Below are 27,865 nucleotides of genomic sequence, written 5' to 3' on the forward strand. Positions count from 1 at the left end.
TCTCTGGCCAAACAGGTTTAATCAAAGAATGTTGCTTCTGTGCTTCAGAAATATAAATGGATAGGTTGCAAAAGAGAATTTTTTTTAACGGTGTGTGCCAAAGTTAGCATATTTACACAGTAGAAGGCAGGGCAGAATGGTACTTCAGAGACTAATTCAGAAATGTTTAAGCTTTCATAGGCAGCAGCCTACTCTTTACATGGTGAGACTTGAAGGCCAAGATGGACAAGCTGCATACAGTTCTTCACCCAAGATTCATTTTCTATCCTAACAGTTGATTCTTCACTGTGTGTGCACACATGTATATTGCAGGGAGAAGAAAACAATGTTATTTTCATAGTTGCTGAACATTTTTAAGAGAACATTGTTTAGTAAGCTATAAATACTTCATTCATATCAGGCAAGGTTCTTTGAGTAGATGCGATATCTTTTATTAGACCAACTGAGTCTTTCATGTTAGAGGCATTTAGTGTAAGCATAAAAGATTTTAATAAAAGCTTAGAGACAATACAGGCTACAGTGGTTTTACTGGATTAAGAATTTTTAAGATTTAATAGTTTGTAGCAGGCAAAAGGAAAAACTGAACATGTGGCTAAAGCCACCACGGATCTGGTGCTGTTTAAGAACATTGCAATAATAAAGTGTAGAGAAATCAAAATAACAACAAAACAAGAAACAATTAAGAAATACCAAGTTGTAAGCCATTATTTAAAGGCTAGAATCAATCTAAGGTTTTCTTGTAATTGATTACAAAGATGCTAAAATAGCTGCAAGTCAGTCTTACTGTGCTACACTGCTAGGAGGAAATCCAATTAGGCAGTTACAGAATGACAACTGTCAATTCTAAAATTGATATTAATCTGCATTCAGATTAATCTGCATCTGTTAAAAATTGAGTAATCTGGAAAAATTAGAATTATTTTTTGATGTTCTCAAAATTCTGCAAGCAGATGACTACTAGCAACTCCTTTTCCCCCTAAAAATAAGTGCTGCCAAAGAATTATTAGGGAATGATAGCCACAATTTAAAAGTTGGTTAGAGGTTTTAAAGAAGGATTTTAATTTCTCCTCCTGGAGAGGTAAGTACACAAAACTCATGATCAATTTCTTCAATAACAAGGCACAAGATACTAGTTAGTTTCTTAACTTTAGTATCCCAAACTCTTCTTTCATGAAGATTGCGTAGACAACCTAGGGTTAATAGATGGATTACCAAATCTGCCTTTTGCTGTTAAAACTGTGATTAAAAGTAAGTTATCAAGATGTGCTGTAGTTTCTAACAGGAAAAAGGGAATGAGACTATTCAAACAAAGGAAGTGTTTTGTTCTCACATGTCTAGAGACAGAAACAGTCTCCTCACTGGTATACACAGAAATACTAGTTATATAAAAGCAGCAAAAAAGCATGAAGAGACAGAGACAGAACTGTCTGCTATCCATACAGGGCTGTATCTGAAAAAACACAACAGAACAGATCTCCAGAAAACCATACACTAGGTACACCCAATATAAATACAGTTTCCAAGGATTAGCCTTCTGTAATCACTAGGGCTTGAAAAAGTGTTGACAATTTTTTTGCATTTCTACAAGCAACAGTGCAGATGAAAAGTAACTTGCTGGCGCTTTTACTAGTAGGAATATAATAATGGAAATTAATAAAACAATTCTTTGTACCTAATACATTTAGTAATATTTCCTTTCTTCCAGTTAACAGAGTTTGCATTCATATTTTGCATATTTGAATCAATTCTGGATTCTTCCCCACTGACCAAAGAAATCTGAACCTACCCTTCCATTTCTTTATAGAGTTGTCTCCCATCCACTTTGTCTTGGTCATACAAGTAAATACAGTCCTTGCTAGTACTCCTCTGTCTCTTTCCTAGGCATGCATGGTGGCTTTTATGTTTCAGTAACTGGCTAGTAAAATTTCAAGGGAAGTCAGCAAGTTAAATTTCCTCCTCAGGCATTTTAAGCTAAAGCCACAGAAGTACATAGGCCAGAGATCCTCCTGGCTACCACATAACTGTATAGATACCTATTGTTCCACAAGTAAAGTTTCTTAAATGCCAAAATATTTGCTTCTGCACATGTCCAAAACTTCCTCAGTCATAACAATGCTAACCTGCTCAGTGCCTGGCTCATGCCTAAGCAATATTAGCATCCAAAACAAGTTTTTTAGCTGATCATACTCTCCAGACCCAATTCAGTAACTCATCTCAGAGCACACTTCCCAGACTGGGCCTGCAGAGAACACAGCCACAGGAAGTGATAATGGTGCCCACTTCATCTAATAGCTCAGTGGTTAAAATGCTCACCTAGGCTGTAGAAAACCCAGATAAGTCCTTCTTTTGCCTGAGGGAATTTGAATTTGCTTCTCCCACATCATACCTAAATGCTCTAAGCATAACTAGAGTAACTGCATTTGGGGTTTCTCATTCCCTTCTTTTGAATAAGTCTTATTTTGCATGGAAAAGTTAAATATTTATTGAATAAGAAAAAGTGTATGTATGACCAGAAGTCCATTGTCTAGCAGAGGGGATGGGGAGGGGAACCCAAGTTCCAATACTTCTGGTGATCTATTATACATATTTTATATTAAAGTATTCATGCAACAAGGTCTGAAAAAAACAGGCCTTCCCCTTCCCAGGTAAGCACCCTAATCACCAAGCTCCTCTTCCCCTGCTGTTTTGTAAGAGGCCTGACACTGGTGCTTAGATACACCTCTTTTCTCTGCATTTCCTGTGAGCTGGCTGAGATGACTCCCAGCTCAGCAGCCAGCTTTCATGAATCCCAGTCTTAAGAAACCTAATCTTCCTTATACACTGTACAGGGCCTAAGCCTAAACTAAACCAAGTCATGAATTCCACTAATTGACAGGGTGCCTAAACACTAGCTGCTGCCATATTCAGTGTTGCAGCACCCAACTCCTTGCCCATGGTTTTTAAGAAAGGTGGACAAGTTTTCTTACATTTTTAAGGAGCCACAAGGATAAGAACTTCATGGAAGTGATGTCCTATTGGATGGGGGGTGGGGAGGGAGGGATGCAGGATGTCCAGAAGGCCTTTGTTGGAGAGAACAAGTGCTCACAACAGAGAATACTGGCAAGCAGTGACATTTCTCCTCAACCATTCTTGGATAAGACAGATACGCCTGCCTTACCTCTGAGGTCTTAGACTTTCTGTAACTTCCGTCACAAAAAGGTTTGCTTACTATTATGGAATTCTCCATGCCTCATTCATCTCTGAAAAAAATGCAACTACTTATTTTCTCCCCAGTATCACTAATTACAATTAAAATGATTTGCCAAAAAGGAGGGTTATGCAACAAATACTGAAAATAGTAAGAATCTGGATTAATTGGATTTCCTCCAGAAGCTAGTTCTAGTTTCAAAAGACAACTTGGATTACACCAGCTTCCTTGTCACTGATTTCACCTAAGTTTGTCTGCATCTGCAACTGAGATGTGGCAGCTGGTCTTTTCACTTCAAATAATAATGTTTATGTACCCCTACAGTTAAACTCATACATAATGCCTAATAGAACCACAAATCTAATAAATTCAGAAGTGAATAGTAAAACCCCTGAAAGAATCCATCTCTCTTATTAATTCCAAAGCAGAGCTGTCAAAAAACCATAGTTCAAAGACAGAAAGGAGGCACTTCATAAAATCCAAGGTCTTTCAGAGTAAGGACAAAGGAGGAACTCTTGCAAAGGGCAACAGCTCTTACATTTTAAGTGTGTAAACCAGTGATTCTCCAACTCGAGGTACCCATCAACAGGCTGCAGGCTGTTTTCTTCAGCCACCTACTGGAAGAGGGGCAGCAGTGGACCTTGAAAGTTACACATGTAAAATGCTGTGTTGCTGCTGTTTTAACTGTGCCTAAACCTGGGACAACCAGAACTGCCTTAAATGAGATGTCTGTTTACATGTGACCAAGCTAGGAGTGATTCAAATGTAGTACAACTGCTACAACTTGAACACTGGATGTTTGGCATTCTTATTTATTTTTCTCATTCTAATCGCACTCATAAAGAAACTCTTATAAATCATGATAAAGTTTAATGTATATGAATGTCAACAAAAATTATACCAATATACTGCTAGTGAATGATGTGTTGAATAGGTTGTTTAGAAAGCTCTATGAAACAGTTAAGTATAGCATTAGTATGCTCTTTTTATTGGCATACAGTCACTACCCATATCAGTGCACTTGTGTAAAAGAAATGTAATTTTCATAGTTACAGGAAGTGACAATTCCAGTTGTTGGTAGAGTATATAAAGCTTGCACACACATTTTTTGTATTATTATTGAACAGATAATATAAAATCTGGACTGAAAACCAAATGCAGTGCATCATGGAAACTGTATTCCTCAGCAGTTTATCTTCATCTTAATTGTAGTTGTTTTTTTAAAAAAAAGAAAATCTACTCATTCCCAAATATCTAAACTGTCAAGCTATTTACCTCTTCAGAAAATCCTTGCTTGTACCAAAAACCTAAAGGCTGTTCAGAGTGCAAGTTTAAAAAGTAGTGTATTGCAAACTATGCCTTCCTCTGAGAGGTATGACTGACTACTCTACCTATAGAATGTAATTCTTTTGGGTATGTTATTTTAACTGAATTAATTCTTATCAGTCTATGAAACACAGTTTTGACAAACATGCATTTATTCACACAGGTTATTAACTTGTTCAATAAACATATAGTTAAAAAATGTGAACTCTGTGGAAGCACTACAAATCTCTGCCTGTAATTTACAGAAAAAAACACCTTGGCAAAAATCTTATGTAATGGAATCCTACTTTTAGTGGAGTGGATAATTTCTTTCAAGAAGACATGCATTGCAAATTTAGCCTAGTACAGTTTATTTCGTCTTACAAGAGAGAAACCTCAGAAATATCTTACTTAATGACGTTATGCAGCTTGCTTTAGAAGTGAACATCATACCAGAATTTATAGGCACAGATTTCTGCACCAGAATTTTAGCCTCTCTCTAAATTAATAGCCTTTATAAGTCACCAGTCAACTAGTGGATTTTTTTTTTTTTGTTCTGTAGTCTGGTTCATTATAATGAGTTAATTTTCTTCACTAAAAAGGACACCGATTAACTTCTTTCATTATAAATTACTGTAATGTTAAAAGAATGAGGAACTGGTTAGATAGAAACCTAACTAAATACATTTAACTAAAATTACAATTCTCTTAATTCTAAAAATATATATCGGTTTAAAAAGTTTACTACATAGTTGTCGTGTGTCACAAAGAAAGTTTACCTAGTCTCTCAGTTTTTGTCTCTGTGCACATGTGCACACAACCAATAAAATATCTTATTCAGAAATTGAGTCTTATTTAAACAATAATCCCAGATGTCCAGAACATTCTTTTGAACACAAAATAAAAAGTGTTTGATTGAGGAATAGAGTTCCAGAGCTGAGAACTAGTGTCACACACGATCAGTTACTTGCACATATTCCCACTGGTGCTTGGTCTGTTTTGGCATATTTCAAATTACAGAGTAATCCATACTTTACACACACAGCATATGCTACTTGATAGTCCAAAAAAGAAGATTCAAAATCTGTTAGACACTTATCTAAAGGAAAAAAAAGTCTATTCTTTGTTCTCCTTAACTCCCACCCAGTTGATTTATCTCAAGCAAAGCCATGGATAACTTACATACTTTGACATGTGATAGAAGTTAATTTTTTTTTCAAAGTATTTTTAAAATTTGATATACAAAAAAAAGCTGCCTTTTTAAAAAAAAAGTATTTTCTATCGCTTAACACAAAATTAAGGTGCAAGAACTTTAAACAAAAATGAACTAAAGAGCTTTATTGACATCACAGTACATTCAATAGTAATTTTAAGAACATTACAGCTGAAAGAGAATGGCATGTTTATATTCTTATTAAGCACTACTGTTTTTGAAAAAATGTCATACAAAGAAATCCAAGTAAGTATTTAACTCTGAGCAGCATTTGGAAAAAATACACCTATTTACAGATTAAAAAAAGGATTCTGATTTCACCTACATAGCCACAATGTGCCTCTATAATGAGACAAGCCTTTATAACTCATGGAATTTTTAAAACGTCATCACACTGGTGCCACCTCATTCCTCAGCGTTTACGACGGGGAGGGGTGGTTGACCTGAAAAGTAAAGGAAAAGAGGGAAAAAGTTAATTGAAATATGGTCCACAAAACTATGGGAACTTTAGGCTTAATAATTAGTCATTTTAAAAGATTTTCCAAAGTTACTTCTGCCCAAGACAATAATTTTAATGAATACCAAACTTTATTTAAAAAAAAAAAAAGCTCTCATATGTTGTACACATGAAGACGATAGTAAAAAAAAAACTATAAATCAGACAAAATACTTAAAAAGTATACTACCTTGATCGTGACTTAGACTTGTGTTTGCGGCTTGCCTTCTTACCAGACCTTTGAGATTTCTCCATGGATCGCGATCGACTGTGCTTCGATTTCTTAGCCTTCTTTTCTTTGCTACTCCCTGGTGATTCAGAACTGCTCCTTGCACTAGATTCAGAGCCTGAATGTTTTTTACTATCTTTGGTAGAACTTTTTTTGCCTTCCTGTCTAGAATCTTGTCTTAATATTTTAACAGATATTGAATCACTTCGAGAAAGAGTTCTTTCACTTTCTCTTTTTCTTTTTAACCTATTTTCATCATGATTTCCTGTCTTACTATCTTTTTCTTCTTTTTTTTGCTTCTCTTTTCTTTTTTCTTGGTCTCGATCCCTTTCTCTATTCTTTTTCCTATCCTTATCTATGCTCCTACTTCGTTCCTTTTTCCTCTCCTGATCTTTACCATCACCTTTATGTTTATGCCTATTTCCACTAAGATTTCTATGCTGGTCATCACTTTTACGCCTATCCCTACTCCTGCTGCGACTAGCACGACTAGCTCTCCTGTCTCTTGAATGACTGTTGCTTCTATGTCTCTCCCAACTCCTTTCTTGGGAAGGACTACGATTTCGTCGTCTTTCCCCTCTTTCCATACTTCTATTTCTGCTGGACCGCCTCCTTTCTCTTATCTTTTCCCTACTTCTACTCCTTTCTCTACGATTTCTATGAGAATAACTCCTGCTTCTACTGCGTCTAACTTTATGTGAAGGAGATCTACTGCGACTATGCCTCTTCTTCCTTTTAGGAGAGGAAGAACGTGAAGAACTGCGGCTACTACCTGAGCTAGTACTATACGAAGAACTAGACACAGTGCTGCTGCTACTACTGCTTCTGCTATTGCTGCTACTGCTACCACTACTAGAACTTCTTGATCTACTCCTTCCTATTCTTTCCCTTTCTTTAACATCTTTTTTGAGTTCAGTATCTGGTGCAGTTTCAGTTGGGGATCTTTTCTTTTCATTAACCATGTCATCCTCGGTTTCTTTTATTTCACACGGTGAAAAGCTGCTATTTTGCTCTTTGTTGGTATATTCACTCATATCTTTTGGAATTTTTTCATTTTGTAGTTTTTCTTCTGGAAAAAGTATATAAAAGAAATATGGAAGTAATGCCAAGTAACATACAGATATTGGTAAGAAAACAAATACACTGTCTCTCTTGGGAAAGGGCCACATTCCCAAGTAGCATTTGTAATTTTTAGAAATCAGCTTATTTACTAATCCTCAATGCCACCACTGTAGACTCTTTTTTTTTTTTTTTAAAAAGAGCTTTCGTGTGCAATTACAAGGAGTAGCTACAAGTAAGTACAAAAATACAATTACATTACTATGCAGTTAACAGGAGTGCAGTTAAATTACAAAGTAGACAGTAGGGCTGAAAGTTGCTATGCACTCAGGTGGGAACCACTAAACAGTTTGTTACTATGTAAACCAGCAGTGTCAAAGACAGGGGCTGGAGCCTGTTAAGCTATGAGATACAGTTAGGACAGCTGCTTGCAGGGCCTGAAATTTAGAGGTGGGTCAAATGGCAACAGTGTTAAGTGCTGTGCCTCATCTCACTGGCATTTCTGACTTGCAGGTAGCTCTGCTGGTCAAATCTGGAGTACAAAATTGTGTCCTTTGGCTCTTGGGACTGCTCACAAGTCAGAAATTTGGCAGCAGAACAAACTACCCTGTATTTCTGGCCCTGCAGGCCAGATGACAGTACCCCACACTCTGGATCCAACCACAGGCTGGCCTCACACTACTCATCTGGCCCACATATCTGGAGAAGTTTAACACTCCAGAAGTAAACAAAACACAAAAACCGAGACTGGCTTTGTGTTATGCAGTTCAGGAAATACTTTTATCTATTATACATAAATTGAGTAAACTGTACATGTAAACACAAACATGCTCTGTTTTACTCAAAGTAGTACATATGAGGTAGAGATAGAGCGACAGACACAAAGGAAAAACATAACTACTTCAACTGCTGTTACATGCAACTTGACAGTTAGCAAACGCTGGAAACAGGACAGGACTGCTTGCATGTCTGCAGGCCATGTTAAATGAGATGATATGTTCTCTTAAAAATAACATGGTAATTGCATTATGTGGGCTTAGCTTTTCAGATATATCTACAAAAGACAAGAACTTCAGACCCTTTCAACAGGAAGAAATCACTTTTTATTTTAAGGGGATCTGTGTCATCTGCTTAGGCTACTTTTTTTTTTTTTTTTTTTAAGGAATTCAGAGCAAATAACCAATGTCACAAATATAGGTTGTGAGAGAGCTCCATCCATGGACTGTCTGCTTAGATTCAGTTTCAGAACAAACTTAGTAGAAGGGGGAACTGCATAATAAGTAAAACCACTGTCTGATGCAAATATCTTTACACGTACACACAACATACTTGTGCACACACACAAATGTAAGAGGGGGAAGAGGAACAAAACAGAGGCAGTTTGGAGGATTTTGAAAGCCCTCAAAATCTAAATTTGATACGCAGCTACATTAGAAGACTAGCATTTATTAAAAGGACACTGTGGCGACAGAAGCTCCTTATGGAGGAAGAAGAGAAATAGAACATGGATCACGAAGAATGTAAATGATGCATCCCAAAGGAGTTCTTAAATCAGTTTAACTTCAAGCTTCAAAAATGAAAATTATTTTATTGAATACTGAAGAGTCAATGAACAGGGTTTTACAACTGCTCATTCTTAACTTAATCTAGCAGATTAGAAAATTATTATTAGATGGTTCTTTCTTACTACAACTTTAAAATAACCTTTCAGAACTCTTGCTAGTTTTAATATGTTTTGGGAGAAAAACAGGCTGGTTTCAAAGAAAGCTACTCTTGCATAGACCACTGCTTAGTGTTGCATTATTTAGCATCTAAATATGTAAAAAGATATAAATATTTATATGTAGTCTTCATAGATCTAAAGAGAGCATTCTGACGCCTAAGACTGGAAAAATTATGGAAGAAACTGGCAATAAGCATCAATGGATAAAGCTCTCTTACAATGAAACATTACTTTCTGTTCAAATACAGTACCTAAGGTGTGCTATGGAATCCCTGGTGCTCTGTCCAATAGTTTTCCAACCAAGACAGGGGTACAAGGATGTTTGCTCATCCCACTACGTTTTAATCTATTTCTGAATTATTTAAAACACGTGCTAACTGGGAATCAAGTCCAAGCACCCGTGATACTGAATGATTCTATTAATGTTTTGCTTTATGCATATGGCGCATTATTAATGGCACTATCCTAAACAGACTTCCAAAGGTTATTTAAATGCTTTTCAGCAATATTGCACATGAATGGCTTGAGAATCAACACTGCTGAAGCCAATGTACTGTCTTCATAGAATGAAAGGGAGAAATGAGTTTGGTCTTTACAGGAAAAGAGGAAGTGGTATCATTTTAATATCTTGGATTCTATTTTAATAAAAGTCTGAGCTAGAACAAGCACATAGAATATGCACGCGCTACAGCGACACAAGCCCTGGGTTGAATTTTATCCTTCCTACACTAACATAGGCAAAAGGGAAGTATTGGCAACACTAAAAGATTTAAATGGAGCAGAACTATGGGGTGTTTGACCTAATGGCTTATTCAAAAATAGAAAAAAAAAACCCTCTCCATTTACTTTTTAGACAACTTGCATCGTTACTTAATTCTGCAACAGGAAATAAGACTGATTAATGTAAGCATCTTGGCTCAATTCAGAATTTTAGATTACTGGATGAAAATGAGAAGTTTTACACCTATTAATATCAAAAGAAGTACATTTTGGAACCATCTCCTTTACGAAATAAACCCTTGTTTGGATGGTTAAATAACATCTATATTTTTCTCCAGACAAACAGCCAGGGAAATATACTAAGTGTCACTGACCCAGTATTTCCCCTACATTTAAAGCAAAACATAAATTTAAGAAGCAAAGATGCCAGCATGCAGCCAGATATGCAGGCACTAAGTTTTCCTTGACCTTTCCCCTTCTGAGATGAATAAAGCACTCTTTTAGCCTAGAAACCAACTTATCTGCAGTAGAGAACTGTAAGCAATGAGACACCATTACCAGACTGCATTTTACTCTAATGAGATATTCAAGTTGTCACGGGCAGGTGGTGTCAGATCCCATATTCAGACAGAATACATTCTTGTGGGAAAAATGAGATAGTGATTTAAGTCATCTATCTGTGGTCTTGTTTATTCTTTGAAGAATTAAAAGGAAAATGTCTCTCTCCATTAATGGAAAATTTTAAATACTGAGCTAATGAAGACAAAATGTGGCTTCTAACAACTTACAGCCTATCCTATACTCCGTAGGTTCATCTGCGTTACTTGCACAAAGAATAAGGGCCACAATCAAAGAGAATTCCCCTATTCTACCTTAGTGTCCACTGCTTCATTTCATCTCTTTTTGCATCACAATAGAAAGAACGTGTTTTTTTTCCCCCCAATCATGGCTAACTGTATGCCAAAGTAGGTCCTCTTGGGAATGTAAGTGTGTCCAGAAGTGTGTCCATCAGAAGCTTTTTGTAGCAGACTGCCTCCTGCAATGCCACACTTCCTGGACACTATAGGCACTTTTACATGTACTCCACGGGTGGGGGGAGCGATGCTTTAAATTAAAGCAGCTCCGAAAGCCACTCTAATTAAAGCATGGCTGCGTCGCCTGTATCAGCGTCCCCCCTTGCTTAAAAATGGTGGTGGAGGTGCTTGAACTAAAGCTCAGCTTTAGTTCAAGCACCTCTGCTGCCATTTTTAAGTACAGGGATGCTGATACAGGAGACACAAGACACTGTTGAAGCATGGTAATTGCCATGTTCCAGCAGACTCAACTGAGTCTGCTCCAACACAGTGGAATTCCCAAGTATCAGAGCAGCCTCCACAACCATGTATAGGCGTCCCACATTTCCAGAAAGACTTGCTCTGTTGCATAAGGTTAGCCCTCAGACCCTTGCAAAAGGCAGTAACAAGGTTGTCAGTCCTTTACTAGTAGCTTTTTATATAAGTTCCTGTAAATAGTGTTTCCACTTCACAAACGTTATCAATGTACCTCCAAGCAGCACGCTTGCTGCTTCAGGCATAAGCTACAGTGCTCAGCCAATGCCTACAGCTTTGAGACGGTTAACATGATTCTGCCCCACCAGTTTGCTGAGCAGACACAAGTGGAAACCATCTTGGCAGCTGCATGGCATGCACAGCGTCTCCAGGACTGCTCCTTTTCCAGTGAATAAACAGCTTTCCCCACTTGAAACATGTATTCCAATTTGGAGGGGCTGATTTTGGGAGAATGGTGCATATGTATGAGAGAAAATAAGGTACCAAGTTCTGATTAAATTTTGTTTAAACTGATAAAATGCGTGATCTTACTGTATGTTTTTAGCATACATTTAAAATTATATATATTTTACTATTATACTTTTACTGTCAATTTATTGTATTGTTTTAGCATAACTTGTAAATAAGCTACTACTACCACCACCACCACCGAGAGAGACCTTTAATACACCTACAGAAAAAAAATGTAATAGAAGCCAAATGTTGAGATAGCGTATCTCTTTATGTATGGATGGCTGGTTCACTTCAGTTTCCAGGTGTTTTAAGTAATAGGGAGGGAAGGGAGAAAACAGTGAACTTGAATACAGGAAGAAAAAAATATGTTAGTGATAGTTTTGTTTACTGATTGCAGTGGTCTAACAGATTCCAATTTAAATGGCAGAACCAGCAAATTGTCTACAATCTTCTGTTCACATAATTGATTGAAAGAAGGGAACCTATCCCACTCTGAGATTGGAGGGCCTCCCAGCCATCATTTTAGGTATCATCAGTGCTCTTCCCAGCAGGAAAACACTGGAGGTGGTCCATCATATTTCTTTTGCCTGTAACCACTGTGCCTGAGGAAAGACTAGTACACACACACACACACACACACACACACACACACACACAGAGTATATATACACCGATATGTACGGATATACACATACATGCATGTGTGTGCGCCCTTAACTCCCTACACACAGCCCTGATATATCTACGTATCAGTTGAACACAATGTTTTATTCATATATTTACAGTTTTAAAAGACATTTAGAAGCCTAATAGTGCCTCAAACATTATCATAACATTAATTCTAAATACCTATATATTTTGGCATTTGATTTGGGTTTTTTTTGTTATAGAAAAATCAGAGCTCCCTCTGCCCCCTTTGTTCACAAAGATGTGGGCCCAGCAGCAGATGTACCCCCCGACTGCTTTGTGGTACTAAGCAGCCCTGATATGCCAGTACCCTTCACTCCCAGCCCACAGCATCCTCATCCCCACCAGTGCCCCTCACACCCTACATGCAGCTCTCTGGTCCTGCCAGTGCCCCTCAATCCCAACCCACAACCCCCTGGCCCCGCCAGTGCCCCTCATTCCTGATGTTAAGCCCCCCCATCCCCAATGGCGCTCCTCACTTCCAACTCGCAGTCCCCAGTCCCCATTGGTGCCTCTCACTCCCAACCCACTACCTGCAGCCCCCCAGTGTGTGGGGAACAGGAGGGTATGTGTGGGGAAGCGGGGTGCCCAACCATAGGCAATGCCATTGGTGTAGTGTCAGGGAAGCAAGGGGGGGCATGTATCCCCCCAGATTTCTGCACCTACAGTGGGGCACTAGGGCTGCAACCTGACTGTATCAGCACCAGGCAGGAACTGTCTCTGCAGCCCAGCTGTCTTCATGGCCTAGCAGGCAAGACTCATTTCTGCTGCCACCATAACCCCTGTGCCAGCCACGTCACCATGGAGTAATGCCAAACCTCCAGCACCATGAACAGTAACAGACTGGGGGGAGAGAAGTGGAAGGAGCATGCTGCCCTTGCCTCCTCCCCACTGCTGGCCGCTTGCACGCTGGGCTGTGACTCTACCCCAGAGACGAGGTGGATTGGGGGCAGCACGGGCGGCCTGAGGGAAGTACCAGTGGCAGCTGGGCTATGGCAGTCTTGCCACCCTGCTCTACCCTCCCACACTGGGTCCTGCCTGCTGAGCCGCAGAGGCAGTTCCTGCTGGCTGCCAGTCCACCCAGACTGCAGCCCTGTGCCCTGATGTGGGCATGCATATTCCCCCACAAAGCCCCCAGTACATTGCCTATGGTGCCCCGGGAGTGCACACAACGGCGGGGAGCCAACCCTCCCACCAGCTTCTCCTCCTGCTGGCTGCCCATAGCTCTGTCCCACTTCTCAGGTGGGCCTTGTGGCCACATATTCCCACCCTGGTCCTGTGCCTTGTGTACTGCCCCCAAGCCCAGCCCCAACCCTGCCCTACTCCCTCCCCCTCATTGTGGGGGCTTGGCACAAACAGACCCCACCTTAATCTGCCCCCCGCCCCCCGGACTTACCTACAGGCAGCTGGGGGAGCTGCTGTGCACCACTCTGCCTGGCTGTTTTGCTGGCTGCATGCGTCTGTGCACACGCACACATGCACATGGCGCCCCCTGCATCTGATCAACTTCCTCCCACTTCCCCCAACCCCAAGTAGCCCTTTTGCAGGCTGGAACTCTGCTAACAGAAAACCTGGATCCCTGGTGATAACAAGTTTCCACTGCTAAATCAAGAAACCAAGTTATAAAGACATACTACATAGAGAAATTTCTCGGTCAAAACCAAGGATGACTGGTTCAAGGAAGGGAACTTAATCTCAGTTTCATAATCTGAAATTTGAAAAGGAATACCTTCCTAGAGTATCTAACCTGCAAATATCTTTTGCAATGGGGCAAGAAAGTTGAAATTCAGCCCCATACAAAAGAGCCACAGGCTCCATGGACCCTCTATACAGAGGTGAATTTACCATATCAGTTATGTATTAAAGGAAAAGGAACATGTTTTTAAAACATTATTCTGATCTGTTCTTTTAAAAATGAAAATGCAGTGTCTACGAAGAACACACGATAGATATTACACAGCAGACAGAAAAAAGGGAAGCAAAACTAGTTTTTATATAGTTAAAAAACATGTTGATTGATTTTTTTCTTCTTTAAAGCATTACGCATTGTAGCCAGGAATGTATGTTTTGAATCACAACTGCACATACACTTTGTTAAACTACAGAGCAAGGCTATCCAACTTCTCAGAGGCCAGGGGCTGCATCTGAGAGGGCAACAAACCTCCTGAACTGCAAAACTTGCCCCCTCCCCCGCCATGTGTTCCTCTTACTATCACGTTGTCTTCTCCATACTCCCCCATCACTATGTGAGCTTCCCCATACCCTTCCCTTGCTGCGTGGGCTTTCACACACCCGTTTCTTACCCACCCCCCACAGCATGGGCTTCCACATGACCCCCCAACAAGGGCTTTTCTGCATCATCCCCTGCTGCTGCATGGGCTTCCCCATGCCCTTCCCTGCTCCTGCATCAGCTTTCTCCTTGTCCCTTAGCCCTATGGGCTTTTCTGTACTGCCATATGGTCTTCCCCATGCTCTCTGGCCACATGGCCGACCCCCCTCCGCCAGCCCATGGTGTTTCCTGCACTCCGTTGCTATGAGAGACACCTGGAGTTCCTGCCACCACACAGGCTCCCCTGCTTCATGGGGCTACCAGGATCTCAAAGCCCTGGGATCCTCAGATGTGTCATCCCATGCCAAGACAAAGCAATACGGGAAGGAGTGCCTGGGAGGTAATCCAGGAGTCATACTTTAACCCCTCACAAGCCACCAGTTGGACAGCCCGGCAGTAGAGCATACACAATTTTTAAAATAGAAAGACATTTACATTTACCTTCTAGCTGTTTTTCTAGCAATAGTTGCTGCTCTCTTTCTTTTCGCCAAAACGCTTCCTGTTTTTGCCTGATTCTGTGTCGTAGTTCCTCATCATCAGTGTCAGATGATTCAGAGCCTCTGTCGCTCCTCTCATCCTCACTGTCTCCTGATCCATAACCACCCAGTCCACCTGCGTGCATAAAGCCCAGTCTATCACGAGGAAAGGTTAAGCCTTGTTCTTAATATTTCTGTGGGGCAAAGAGGAAAGTACATTGCCCTTCCTTCATTTCCTCTTCTCTGAAAAGACATTTATTCTAGGGAAAATACAAATGTTGTTTGACTGGAGTCCTCAAGGTCCCCATATTTGTATTGATGCTCAGTTTCTACTTTTACTCCTTCTGGAACAGCTTATCTAAAAGTGATCATGACACTTTTCCCATTGTATGGAAGAACAAACAAGCTCCTTATGGAAACAGTAACAAGGTCATCCCTTATTCATTTCCAAGCACATTGACAGAAGAGGAAAATGGCCAGAACCCTGCTCCTGAAGACATCCATGAAATTATTTCAACTACTTCAATCTTAGACATACTAAATCTCATTATCAATGTTTCTACAGTGAAAATACTGGATTTTAAAAGAGAAGGAACAGAAATGAATTTCTTTCTCCGCAAAGAGAAAGCTACCATTAACTAACAGACTGTCAGAAAGTAATAAGCATCTGATATAAAGGCCTTTTTATATTTTTCCCACTTGAAGTTCTCCAGATCTTTAGTTTTTATATTAATTTTACTATCTAAACATTTGGGACACAGAAAATTTAAACTAGTGAGAGAGTTCATTACATCACAATGTCATGTAACTACTATAAGTGACCGCTGACATTTTGTTTTACTACATCATGGTAAGATGACAGGGTTGAGAAAGATCTTTTGCTATTACACCTCAGATTAGCATTTCAAATCCTTATCCTGCATGCCTTCAAATGGATAATTTTGAATATGGAAGCCTTTGCAAGTGTCTAGTTTTTCAGTAGGAGTGTAATTAATTCTAAACATTACAATTATTTTAGTAGCACTCTAAACCATTATATTTATAACAAGATCAACTGTAACACACTGTCCAGTTGGATCAGAACAGGAGAAATACATAAAAATAGTAATTTCCTTCTAAGAGACTGCAGTTTGATCCTCAAACAATTAATGAAAACATGCCAGTAGCATAAGTTAGCAAGGAAAGCATCCAACCAAAACAGCAAGTTTCTCTTCCAAGTTTTTACCTAGTTTACAAAATTAGGACAAGACACTGACACTGTACACATTAAAATAATTTCTTTCTCCACAAAAAATCCCACTGACATCAATGGTATTACTTGAAAAGGGTAATGAATCAGAATCTGACTAATAAGTAATTATTGGTAATTACAGTCTAGTTTTCAAAAAAAGTTCTCTAGATATTCAAGGCAAGAGCGATCTCCCCTTTAAGCCCCTCTCAAAAATAAGGAACATACTTACCGAGTCCAGTGAGGGAAGCCAGTGCACTGGACTGTGCCAGCTGTTTTGCAGGAGCTTTGTATCACATCAACAACAGGAACAACATGTTAACACAAATAGCCACGATTTCATAGTCATGAGATTCTATGGTATTGTTAAATCTACTACTATTGCTGTTTTGTGGGGGAAAGAAGAAACATTAAAAACGCATCATCCATTTAAAACGAATCCTTGATTTTCTGACCACGTAAGTTTAGAATTCTTAATGTGGGTTAACAGTGAACTGGAAAAACACAAATCTATATTCATAAGTCAGTTTCAAAGTTACAGAATCTGCATATAAAACTCAGATGTCAGTATTTACATGTTTAATTTTATTATGTCACCTGCAGTTGCATATATAGTAGCATATTAACAGTGAAAGCAAATGAATTACTAACTGAGGATTCATAGTTCGTCTCTTTTCACCTCTGATCAATTAAGAGTCTGAGATAAAATGAAAGAAGAAATTGCTAGAACTTAGGAGTTGTTAACACAAGGGTACCATCATAACTAAAAAAAAAGGAGTTATGTGAAAGAAATGGAATAACTGAAGAAACTCACAATACACTTCACAGGACAACAGTATGTGATTACTGGATTTCATTTCTAATTAAAATCTGATGGATAATATTTGGACTATTCTTGGGGGACAATAGCTATGGAGTTAAATGTTCTAAAGACATGCATATATAAAATATCCACAAAAGGAAGTAAAAATAAAGTATACCTTTAGTTGCTTTACGGTGTACGTCTTTGGCAACGTAATAAATTTCTTCGTTTGTGACATCTAAAAGGATTTCTGTCAGTAGCATTTTTGTCAAAAACATCTAAAGAAAATAATTATAAATAAGATCAGAGGAAAAGGCTCCAGACTAAGTTCTAAAATCAGTTAACACTGAGGAAACTCAACTGCTTAGTTGAGTTTCCTCAGCTTAGAATACAAGCTGTTCCAATTATTTAAAATTTGACTTGATTTCCAAACTAAATTGTTGTAAGTTTCACCAATGTACTGTATTTCAAGAAAACACCAAATAAAGTGAGCTTCCCTGCTTATGATGTGCACCTTAATTTTAGAGGGCTGATTTTTGGGAAAAAGCATGGTATGTAAGCAAGTATGTTAAGTTCATCATATAGCTATCTTCTTCCCATATATGGCAAGTGTGTATTAACATTTATCATCTCCACATAGTGGAGGATATTTATATGGTATATTAGAGATGCATGCATATATAAAATCATCACAGTATGTGTGTTATGCCTATGATTATAATGTCAGTCACAGAAAAGTACAAGAGCTTCTCTATGCCTGAAAATATAAACATATTGTATAGGTGTAGACGATTTTCAGAGAACTATGTCATGTGTACCATCTGATACTCCTTTTCTTCTTCTGTCATTTCTGGTTCGCTTTGCTCCTCTGGAGGAGCTGGAGATGGACTCCTGCTGACTTTTCCAACACTTACAGCCTCTGAATTTTCAACATCATCATCTTCTTCATCACTGTCCTACAAGAACATTGTATATTTTAAGGTTCATTTAGATTTAAAACATCAGTTTCTCTGTAATCAAGTTGAAATATCACAACAAAACAAGAAGTCCTCAAACATGCTCTCCCCCCCAAACAAATAGTTTCTACCCCCTCTACAAGTTCTGTGAATCATATCCTCAACTACCACATATCGCTAACTCCAAGTACAGATTTGATGAATCTTGAATGAACTGTCAAGACCAGTATACACAGCTGACAATTCATTGTTGTTCTTATAGCTGGTAACAAGGAAGTAGAGTGGGAAAGACCATGAGGCAGCCCGTCGGCAGCCTTGGCAGGAAGTTCCACTGAACCGAACTCTTATCAAAAAACTATGGTATCTGGTGACCAAAACAATTACCAAAGGATCAGAGTTCATGGTTAGGGATCTACCAAAATTGCAATTTTTGCAGAAACCATGATTTTAGCCAGGCCCCATGAAAAAGCATGGACTCCACAAAGAAATGTAGGGTCTGTGCTTTTGACAGGCTCCCAAAAACCAAAAAACCCCCCAAAACTCACCAAAAGTAAAATGCTTGCTTCCTTTGGGGAACCAGCAGTCCTTGTGGCTGCTATGGCCTGGCTTTGCAGCCCATGGGGGAGGGCTGCTGGCACAGCAAGATGGCTACCACCTCTGCCCCTCATTGGCTGTGAGGACTGTCTGTCATATGCCCCCACTCCTTGCCACCAGAGGGGAAGAGCAGTGCTGCATGACAGTCTTCACAACCAATCAGTGATATGGGCTGGGGCTGTATGACATGTAGCCCTAGCAGCCAATCAGCAGCGAGGGTGGAGCCACCAGAACCCCTTGGCCAATCGGAGGTGTAGGAGGCGGCCCTGCCATGCTCCGCCTATGAAAATGGTTGCCAGCCCCACAATCTGCATGCGAAATTGGCCAGCTACCACTTCAACTTTGGTAGACCCCTATTCATGGTTCTTGACAGCTTCCCTGTTCCTAATCCCACCCATCCAGGTAAACCATTGCTTTTGCAAATGTACTGTAGGAAAAGCACACAGCACTGAAAATAAAGCACTAGGAGAAACACAACTGCTGCAATACAAAGTTCCCTCAACTGCTTCAGTGCTGCAAGTGTGGATACATAGAATCTATGACACTCACTACTTAATCTAATTCTTTATTACAGACACCTGTCAAAGTCTATACCAATTGCCAAATTATGCAGACATGGAAAGAATGGGCAGATTTATCATCACTACTTTACACATAACCAAATAAAGGTAAAACATCTTTTTAGACTATACTTACACTTTTGCCTATTATCTGCTACAAATTTATAAAAATCAGGTAAATGATAGTGCAGTAGTGACACATGGTTAATTTTTAACGTAAGAAACAAAATGATGTGAATAAACTGAAATGCACAGTTTCTTCATAAAGAGATAAATGAACATTAATAGCTTTTAAGAAATACAAACCTGGGAAAAAAAAGTCAACCCTCCTACTTACAAATTTACTTTTTTGAGGTAACCGCGGACCATCTCCCTCTTCAGTTTCCTCAGTGCCTTTCTTTTCTTTTTTAGACATCTGAGAGCGTTGTTGCTCCATTCGCTCTTTCTCCAGCTTTTTCTGTTTTTCTCGTTCCATCTTTTCCAGACCCTCACGAATCCAAGCAGGAAGCGTTCTGCGTTTCACAGCATCTGCACAGGAGAGATTTGTAATTTTATCAGAAGGGGAGAGAAAAAGAAAAGAAAAAAAAAAGACCAGACATGCTATGTGCTATTATTGGTAAAAAGTATCTTGTAATAATAGCTTTATTTATTTATTCATTTACAGGCAAAAAGTAATTACAGATTTCAAATTTTACATTTCTTTTTAAAGCAAAAGACTTCTAAAGCGAATTATGCTTTCAGATTTTTTTCATTAAAGAGTGGTTAACATGTACCAATCTGTGGAGGCTCCTGCTTCACAGGCATCGTGATAGGTGAACGCTGACGATCTCTGAATGAGGGTCTTTCCCTTCGGTTCTGAGGAGGTGCTGGAGGTGCTGGTGGACCTGGTGGCCCTGGTGGTCCTGGCTGCCAATAAGGTGGATGAAATCCACCCTGGGGTGGACCAAAAGCAGCCCCATGCTGAAAGAGTAATGCAGTTTATTTTTCTTCACATTTAATACTATGTATAGCATGTGTACGTGTGTAAGTGGGACTACAGAAATCCATGCAAGTAGAAGATCCGTGATTCCTAGGTTAAGGGCTTTCTACCATTTTACACTGGTTCCAAAAATCTAAATTTTCATTTTTATATTTATGATGAGCTTTACAGTTGGAGTCATGTCTTTTAACAAACTTCCAGCTTTGAAAATAAATTTTTAGAATGTAAATGCTGATGCCACTATGAACCTGAAAGGGAGCTCAGAAACCCCTGAAGCCTGAACATCAGGAGCTAGCTACCTCATATCAATAACAAATTCCCTATGATCAAGCATGTATGAAGTGTGGACTTAAGAGTAAAGGTAGTGCACATAATTTTGAAATGTGGCCCTACCAACACCCAATTCTATAACTACATCTTGAAAACAAAAGTTCAAAAGTTCCAGGTTTTATTGCAGGTTAATTCCAAGACCATGCAATTTCCAGTCACCTATCAAGGATGCTACCAGTAAAAACTTGTTTTTGATTAAAAGTACATTAAATTGTATTTAGAACAGCCTTTGGGCTCCAAGCAAGTTGCCATGCAAACCAGAGTTGCAAAGCTAATGCGCAAGAGTTCATACTACATTTTGGTGCCTGAAAATAGCCACCGAACACATCTGTTTGAAAAGACTGTGTTTAGGAATAAAACTGCAAACAAGTGTTGATTTGATCATTTATATTAACAGATGCTTGGTTATTTTACTATCATTTAAGCTGAGTTGTGTTTACTGAGTAACTTGCTATGAAGAGAATTTTCTGTGCTGCTTTCAAAGTTTTGGAAAGTTTTCTTTAAGATTTGGTTCCAGAAAGAAGCAAAGACAGGACAGCTTTCTGATCCTAAAGCTTTTAAAAATGGATGGTTCACCTTATGTCTGACAATGCCACACACTAAAATTCTGTCATGAAAAGCAGGATAGAAAACAGAAATAAATCCTTGCACTTGTAAAGTCTTCTCCATAGAATTATACTATCTCTGAATACAGGGAGATGTTCCGAAAGATATAGACTGTTAATAAATATATATTTTTAAAGGTTTGAGCATTCAATACCTGTGAAAAATCAGAAAAAAAATATCAGTTTTCTCTATCTAGAGATTTTTATTTTTCCCACATATAACACCCTCATCTATTCCTTATATATGCTATACATAACTTGTTTGCCAGAGTGAAGAAAAAATTGGATGTGGATTTTTAAAAAGCATTGTTTATTCAGAGAATCACAGAAGATAGATATGGAAAGGATCAATTGGATCATCCAGTCTATCTCCCTGCAAATGCAGGACTGTTCCCTACAGTACATTTTGTAGTGTATTTAAATATATTTTCTAAACTTTATTTAATGCTTTTAGATTTTACACAACTTAGTTATATTAATTATATTTTGAAAAACAGTGAATCATTTGAATATTGCACATAACAGCCATTTCTCATTATTAGTATGGGAAAAAATATTGTTTGGCCTCAGAGCTGAACTGAAAACGCTAAAGTCTTCTTCTGTATGCATAAGGTATTTTACATTTCGTAAAATGTATCTTAGCAGACAACAGACTTTGTAGTTGTTTGTAGAACTGAAGAATGCAAGTCGCCGCTAGATATTCTTAGAGGAACACTTCCACGGAAGGGACTCTGCACGTCTACAACATTAAAGCAACAAATATGTTTCACCTGATAGTCAAACTGGTTCACTGGCCCCATTGCAAAGTTATCGGGAGGTCCCCCAAAGTTGTGATTGTTCTGGTTAAATATATGCCTGTTGTCAGGGGCAAATTCCCCACTGTCCTGACTGTTGCTGTCTTCAGATGGAGGAACGATTTCCATTGGACCTTGGGCTGGAGGTATCCATTGCTGATCTGGAGGTGGATGAGGGGGTTGGTGAGGCATTCCCCATTCTGTTTAGGATTTAGAATACAATTTAATACATGGTTAACAATGAGACAGAGAAATCACAGATTTTCTTATTCTAGTAATATCAAGATTGCCAAAAAGCCAGAACTTTTAGAAAGCAATATTGTCAATACAAAGTCATATATTTTTAAAGCAAGAATCATTGTCACCTACAGTCAGTTATGATGGAGGTTGAACTAGAGCTTCCCTGAATTAATCCCTGCTTAAAGTCCAACAGCTGTGGTTCATCTATAGCTTATCATTCAGAAAAAATAGACAACCCTGATTTTAAGATTTCTAGGGGCAGTGAAATTATAACAATCCTCTGGTAAGTTAAGTTATTTCAACAGTTAATAACCCTCACCATTAAAAATGTGCACCTTATTTATAGTTTTCTTCATGCTCAACTTCCAGCCATTGGATGTTGTTATATTATACCTTAAATCTTCTGGACCAAAGAGCCATCATTTTATTATTAAAAAAAATCTGTTTCCCATGCAGGTACAGAGAGATCATGATCAGCTCAATCCTTAACTTTCTGTAACAAACAGATCAAATACCTTGATTCTTTATTTCTACATTTGGCCAAGAACTTCTCTCTGCAAGATCCAACAGCTACTTGATAATGATTTAACATTTCTATGTCCACTTCCCTCATCTTACAATTCAGAAAGTTATTAAAATAAACACATATTTGGAATGTTCTGTAATTGTGTTATTATGTATACAGCTGTGCTGTACCTCTTAGAGGTGGCTGCAGAAAACTCACAGACCAGAGGGAGGAGTAACTACAATTAGGATGAAATCTGACATTCTAGACGCCTTCATTATGCACATCTAAAAACTGTAAGTGATATTCTGAAAAGGTCTAAATTAGAAATTTGGCTCCATTAACTTTGACTCATTTGGATAGTGTTACTTGAACATTTGGGAAACCACCGCTCTTTTAAATTATCCAATACACGTACAAAAAGTACCGTTTTCCCCTTGTTTTCATCAAATCAAATGCAATTTCCACTAGACCAATGAAAAGCATGCATATGGATTTAGAACCTGTTTCCCTGCCAAATTTCAAACTGCCATTACATTCTGATGATATGCTAGATCTGTTTAGAACTATGAAAAACACTTTTAGCAGAAAAAACATTAACAGTTTTCAGTCTTTCCATGCTTGAAATCAGCTGTTGAGGGGGGGGGGGGGGGGAGAGGAAGGGGTAAAAGCCCCTATACTGCTTCAATCAAGCTAAGAAAAAAAGAGAGAGAAAATTATAAATAACTGAAAATGATCCATTTTACTGAAAACGTTTGGTCAGTTTTAAGAAAAGATTATTTAGGTGGAATGCACATAGTGGGATAGGAAAGGCATCAGAAAAGCCTCAAAATGGGACTGATATGATAAAAGTACATTTTACAGAGATTTTTCCCCTTCCTGCTCTCGAAGGTTTTAAAATCCTTTGAGCCAGTATTTCATAAACTACATGTTGGGCACATCATGTTCTGCAGTCTGTCAAACCCATGAGAAAAAGTTATAGGGGTGCAACAGGAAGACAACAGATGCCTACTTCCTCTAGGGCAGGGGTGCTCAACCCCTGGCCCATGGGCCAGATCCAGCCCGTGGCCTCATGTCATCTGGTCCACGGGATTCCCCGTAGGTCCAGAAATTTGGCAATGGGGAAGCGGTGGCACTGGACTCATAGGGAGCCCCAGGCCCTGCAAACTGGATCAGGCACCCAATCCCAGCACACAGGACCAAGTAGGAATGGCACCAGGCCCCAGGGCCCAATCCTCATGGCTAAGAGGAGGCAGTGCCAGATCCCTGGGGACCAATTCAGCACTGGGGGGCAGAAGGGGGAAGCACCGGGTCCCCTGGGGACCAACTGCAGTGTGCAGGGGTAGAAGGCAGCAGTGCCAAGCCCTTAGGAACCAATTGCAACATGCAAGGGCAGAAGGAGGCAGTGCCAGGCCCCTGGGGACTAAGTGTAGCACAGAGTGGCAGGAGGAGGCAGTTCCAGGCCCCTGGGGAACAACTGTAGCATGTGAGGGCAGCACTGGCTCTTGGGAACCAATCCCAATGTACAGTGGCAGGAAGGGGTGGTGATGGGCCCCTGGGGACCAATCCCAGTTTGCAGAAGGGGACAGTAGCAGACCCTATGGCAGGGGTAGGCAAAACACAGACCGCCAGGCCATTCTCTCTGGTCCGTAGGGCCCCTAAAAAATTTAGAAAATTAATATTAACCTGCCCTGGGCTGCCTGTCATGCAGCCCTCGATGGCTTGCTGAAACTCAGTAAGCGGCTCTCTTCCCAAAATAATTGCCCACCCCTGCCCTAGGGCCACTGCCAACACTCAGGCCAGGGAGGGGCTAGCGCCAGGCCCCAAGCTCTTACTGACCAGAGAATAAGAAGTGAAACAAGTAGCCAGATACAAATAGTTAACTGCAGCATGTGCTTATTCTTCTCTACCAAAACTAAAATCAAAACAAGACTACTGCTTACACACTAGGCTCAAGCCTAAAAAAACCTACAGATTACGGAATTGTGGCATAAAATGCTTGGGTCTACCTTTTTCCACTCCCAGAAGTAGTTATTTGAGAATATAAAGCACATCAGGTATATACAGATGATAAGGTTTAGGAGGAAACAGAATCAGGTAACATTCATACAGGTTACCAAATAAAGTATAAACACATTTTCATTGGAGGAAGGAAGAAAACAAACCTGGCTGCCACATTCTGTTGAAGTTGGGATCCCCCTGAAAATTGTTATGGTTGTTTGCACCAGATTCTACTCCTGAAATCTCCTGTCCATTTGGCATCATTCCTTGTTGTTCCACCACGCCCTGCTGCCCTGAGGCCTCTCGCTGAGCAATCCATGCTTGAGCTAGTGCAGCCCAATCAATCTGACCTAAAACAAATATAGAACAATTTATTTCAATATTTAAAATTTCCAAAATATAATTATGAGTTATACATATAGTCACTCAACAAAAATACTGTAACAATATTCACCTGCAACAATTACCTTGCTGATAATTGATACTATGCACAGAATGTGATTACACTACAGTTTTATTGCTCATTACACATTTCAATGTGTGTTTATACTTGCTGAAGTGGAATTTCTCTACATATTGTCACAACCCAAAGTTGTGATTTTTGTTTTGTGTGCGCTTTGGCACTGCTAAATTATTTTTCCCGCTAAATTGCAGCTTCTTTGCACGGTGGAGTTTTCTGCTGCAGAGGAAAACCCCGGTGCAAGGGAGAATTTCCCACCAATTTGTAGTTTTCTTTGCATGGTGCATTTCTTTTGCATCTAAGAAATGCTTGGTGCAAAGAGTTCCCGCCATTTGTATTCTAATTCGAGCCCCATTATTGGCTTGCGTGAAAATATGCACACGTGGCGGCTAGTGATTGGCTTGCTAGCCGTATAAAAAGCTTGAGTGGTTTCCGCCCAAGTCGGAGAACTTTGAGCACGCTGCAGAGTGCCTCTAAGGAGATTTGACCTGCGGCTGCTGATCAATAGACTGATCACCTATTGATTCTTCTCCCCGTCGCCGCCTAATCCCTCGACGTACCCTTCCCTGCGCGCAGAAGGACCCACGGAGCCTAGCAAACTTCGTGTGAGTCTATTCAGAGCTCTTTGGTTCGAGTACTTTCTTCGGTTGGCGCGACGGGCTCGCGGTTTAGAGCCTCCAACCGGATGGGCTAGAAGAGTGTTCACGGGAAGGAACTCTAGTCCACCTCTCATCTTTTCTATCTGTAACCGCAACTCAAGCAAGTTTTCCAGCCTACACTGCGACCATCTTCAGTGTAAGTAAACAATCTTTAAATCAACCATTACGCGTCCGTGCCTAATTCTAGCGTGTCGCCCGTTCTCTCCGACCCCGCGTGCCCGGGCTGATGGCCACCGCCCGCGCAGAGCACAAAAAGGGCCCGGATCGCTCCCGGCCTGCACACACATATTCTATAAAACTATACAGAATGTTTCAGTGTGCTTTATCACCTGAACAGAAGGTAGTTTTAAGTGTTCCTGGTGGGAAAGGATACAAAATTCAAATTTTAAAAGGTGCAGACCTTGTAAAGACTTAAGAATGGGAAAGATGTACATAGTTATGATAACACATAGATATACCACAGGTTTTGTAATATGCACACTCCTCTACCATCACTCTTACAGCTGTTATTTTCTTTGCTTACTCTTCCTTAGTGTGGTCTTAAATTTGTCCTCTGTTCTGTTTTGAGATATGACTTGCTATTGTTTATGAGCCACAGTCTCTCCCACCATCATTCCTTGAATCAAAGCAAGGAAAAATACAGGAACCAAGGCAAACTGAAATGTGCCAAGACGTAGCAAACAATGGATATGATGTACTTCACAGTCCTCAGAGTGAAGAGCCACAAACACAGACAGACATATATATCTATACATAATAAAGATATCATAGGTGGAGGCAACAGCCCTTGATACAAGATTGACAAGTATACATCACAGGATCGTAAGACAGTAAGGCTGGAAGAAACTACATGAGAACATCTAGCTTAGCAGCCTGCTCTAGGCAGGATCAGCCCTGATAACACCATTAGCCAAGTGTCTGTCTAACCTGTTCTTGAAAATCTCTAGAATCCTCCATTCTAGGGATGGAGATTCCACAATTTCTCTAGGCAATCTGTTCTAACTCTTGAGCCCTGGCATAGCCAGGAAGTTCCTCTTAGTCTTCAACTCTAAATTATCTTTGCAAACACAGGAAAAGTCTATCTTCATCCTCTTTATAACTTCAAGTATTTGAAGACTTATCTAATCCGCCTTCCATCTTCTCTTCTCCAAACTTCTTTCAGTTCTTCTTCATAATCCATTATATTATACACAGACATATACATACACATACATGCATACATATATATACACATACATATACATACACACACACACACACACACACACACACATATGCACATACTCCTTATTCAGCTGTTTGTACAGATGTGTAAAAACATAAATATCATTCACTTTGCTATATTTCTCAGCATACATTGTTGTATTATTAATTTTTGTGACTTTTTCCATATGTTATACTTTGTGTTATTCCTTCTATTATTGAATTTATCTTTGGAAGAACAGGGACAAAACAACTAGCTTGTGGTTATAACAAGTAACAATAGGCAGCAGACATTATAATGAGTAAATAATACCTAGGCTGAAGTGCAGTTTGAGAATTTAAGTAAGAGACGAAGACAACATGGAACTAAAACACGTGCCAGTTCAGTACCAATAATGACAAATCAGTTTACTTGTATTCTGATTATTCTGAAAAACATCAGAATGCAACACCTCAATAATAATCAATACAGTCATGCAGACGTTGAAACTGAGCTTACCAAAAAAAATTAAGTTTTATTTTGATAGTGGAACCTCGGGCATGTACTTACTTGGATCTTGTTGGTGCTGGAATGACTGCATCCATTGCTGCTGGTTCAAAGGCCACTGCTGCCAAGGCTGCCCACCTTGATCCCACATCTTTAGTCCTTTATATATTCTAAATTCAAACAAAAACAGTATTGTTTTCAATATGAATTGATACTTAGGAAATGTTACATACTCAAATGCATTATTTCCCAATTGC

General features: G+C 39.5%; 1 protein-coding gene across 4 annotated transcripts; it reads right to left on the bottom strand.

Annotated features, from left to right (window-relative positions):
• PNISR (PNN interacting serine and arginine rich protein) lies at positions 1-27,773 on the bottom strand. 4 transcript variants are annotated; one of them, XR_003093254.1, is made up of 12 exons: positions 27,672-27,773; positions 24,964-25,149; positions 22,030-22,253; positions 20,119-20,305; positions 19,683-19,873; positions 18,054-18,191; positions 17,414-17,513; positions 16,666-16,719; positions 15,171-15,341; positions 6,392-7,499; positions 3,726-6,148; positions 1-285 (listed from the first exon to the last, which is right to left on the bottom strand). XR_003093254.1 is itself a non-coding variant. In XM_006020457.3 (11 exons), the coding sequence occupies exons 1-11, from the start codon at positions 27,757-27,759 to the stop codon at positions 6,118-6,120; spliced, it is 2,478 nt and encodes an 825-aa protein (XP_006020519.1). In that variant the 5' UTR covers positions 27,760-27,773; the 3' UTR covers positions 1-6,117. The 4 variants fall into 4 exon arrangements, 2 of the variants coding, with proteins under 2 accessions (XP_006020519.1, XP_006020521.1); XM_006020457.3 differs by having other exon boundaries at positions 1-6,148; XM_006020459.3 differs by lacking the exon at positions 16,666-16,719 and having other exon boundaries at positions 1-6,148.
• Positions 27,774-27,865: the final 92 nt, after the last annotated feature.

The sequence above is a fragment of the Alligator sinensis genome, unplaced genomic scaffold (assembly GCF_000455745.1).
Source record: "Alligator sinensis unplaced genomic scaffold, ASM45574v1 scaffold145_2, whole genome shotgun sequence".
NCBI lineage: Eukaryota > Metazoa > Chordata > Crocodylia > Alligatoridae > Alligator > Alligator sinensis.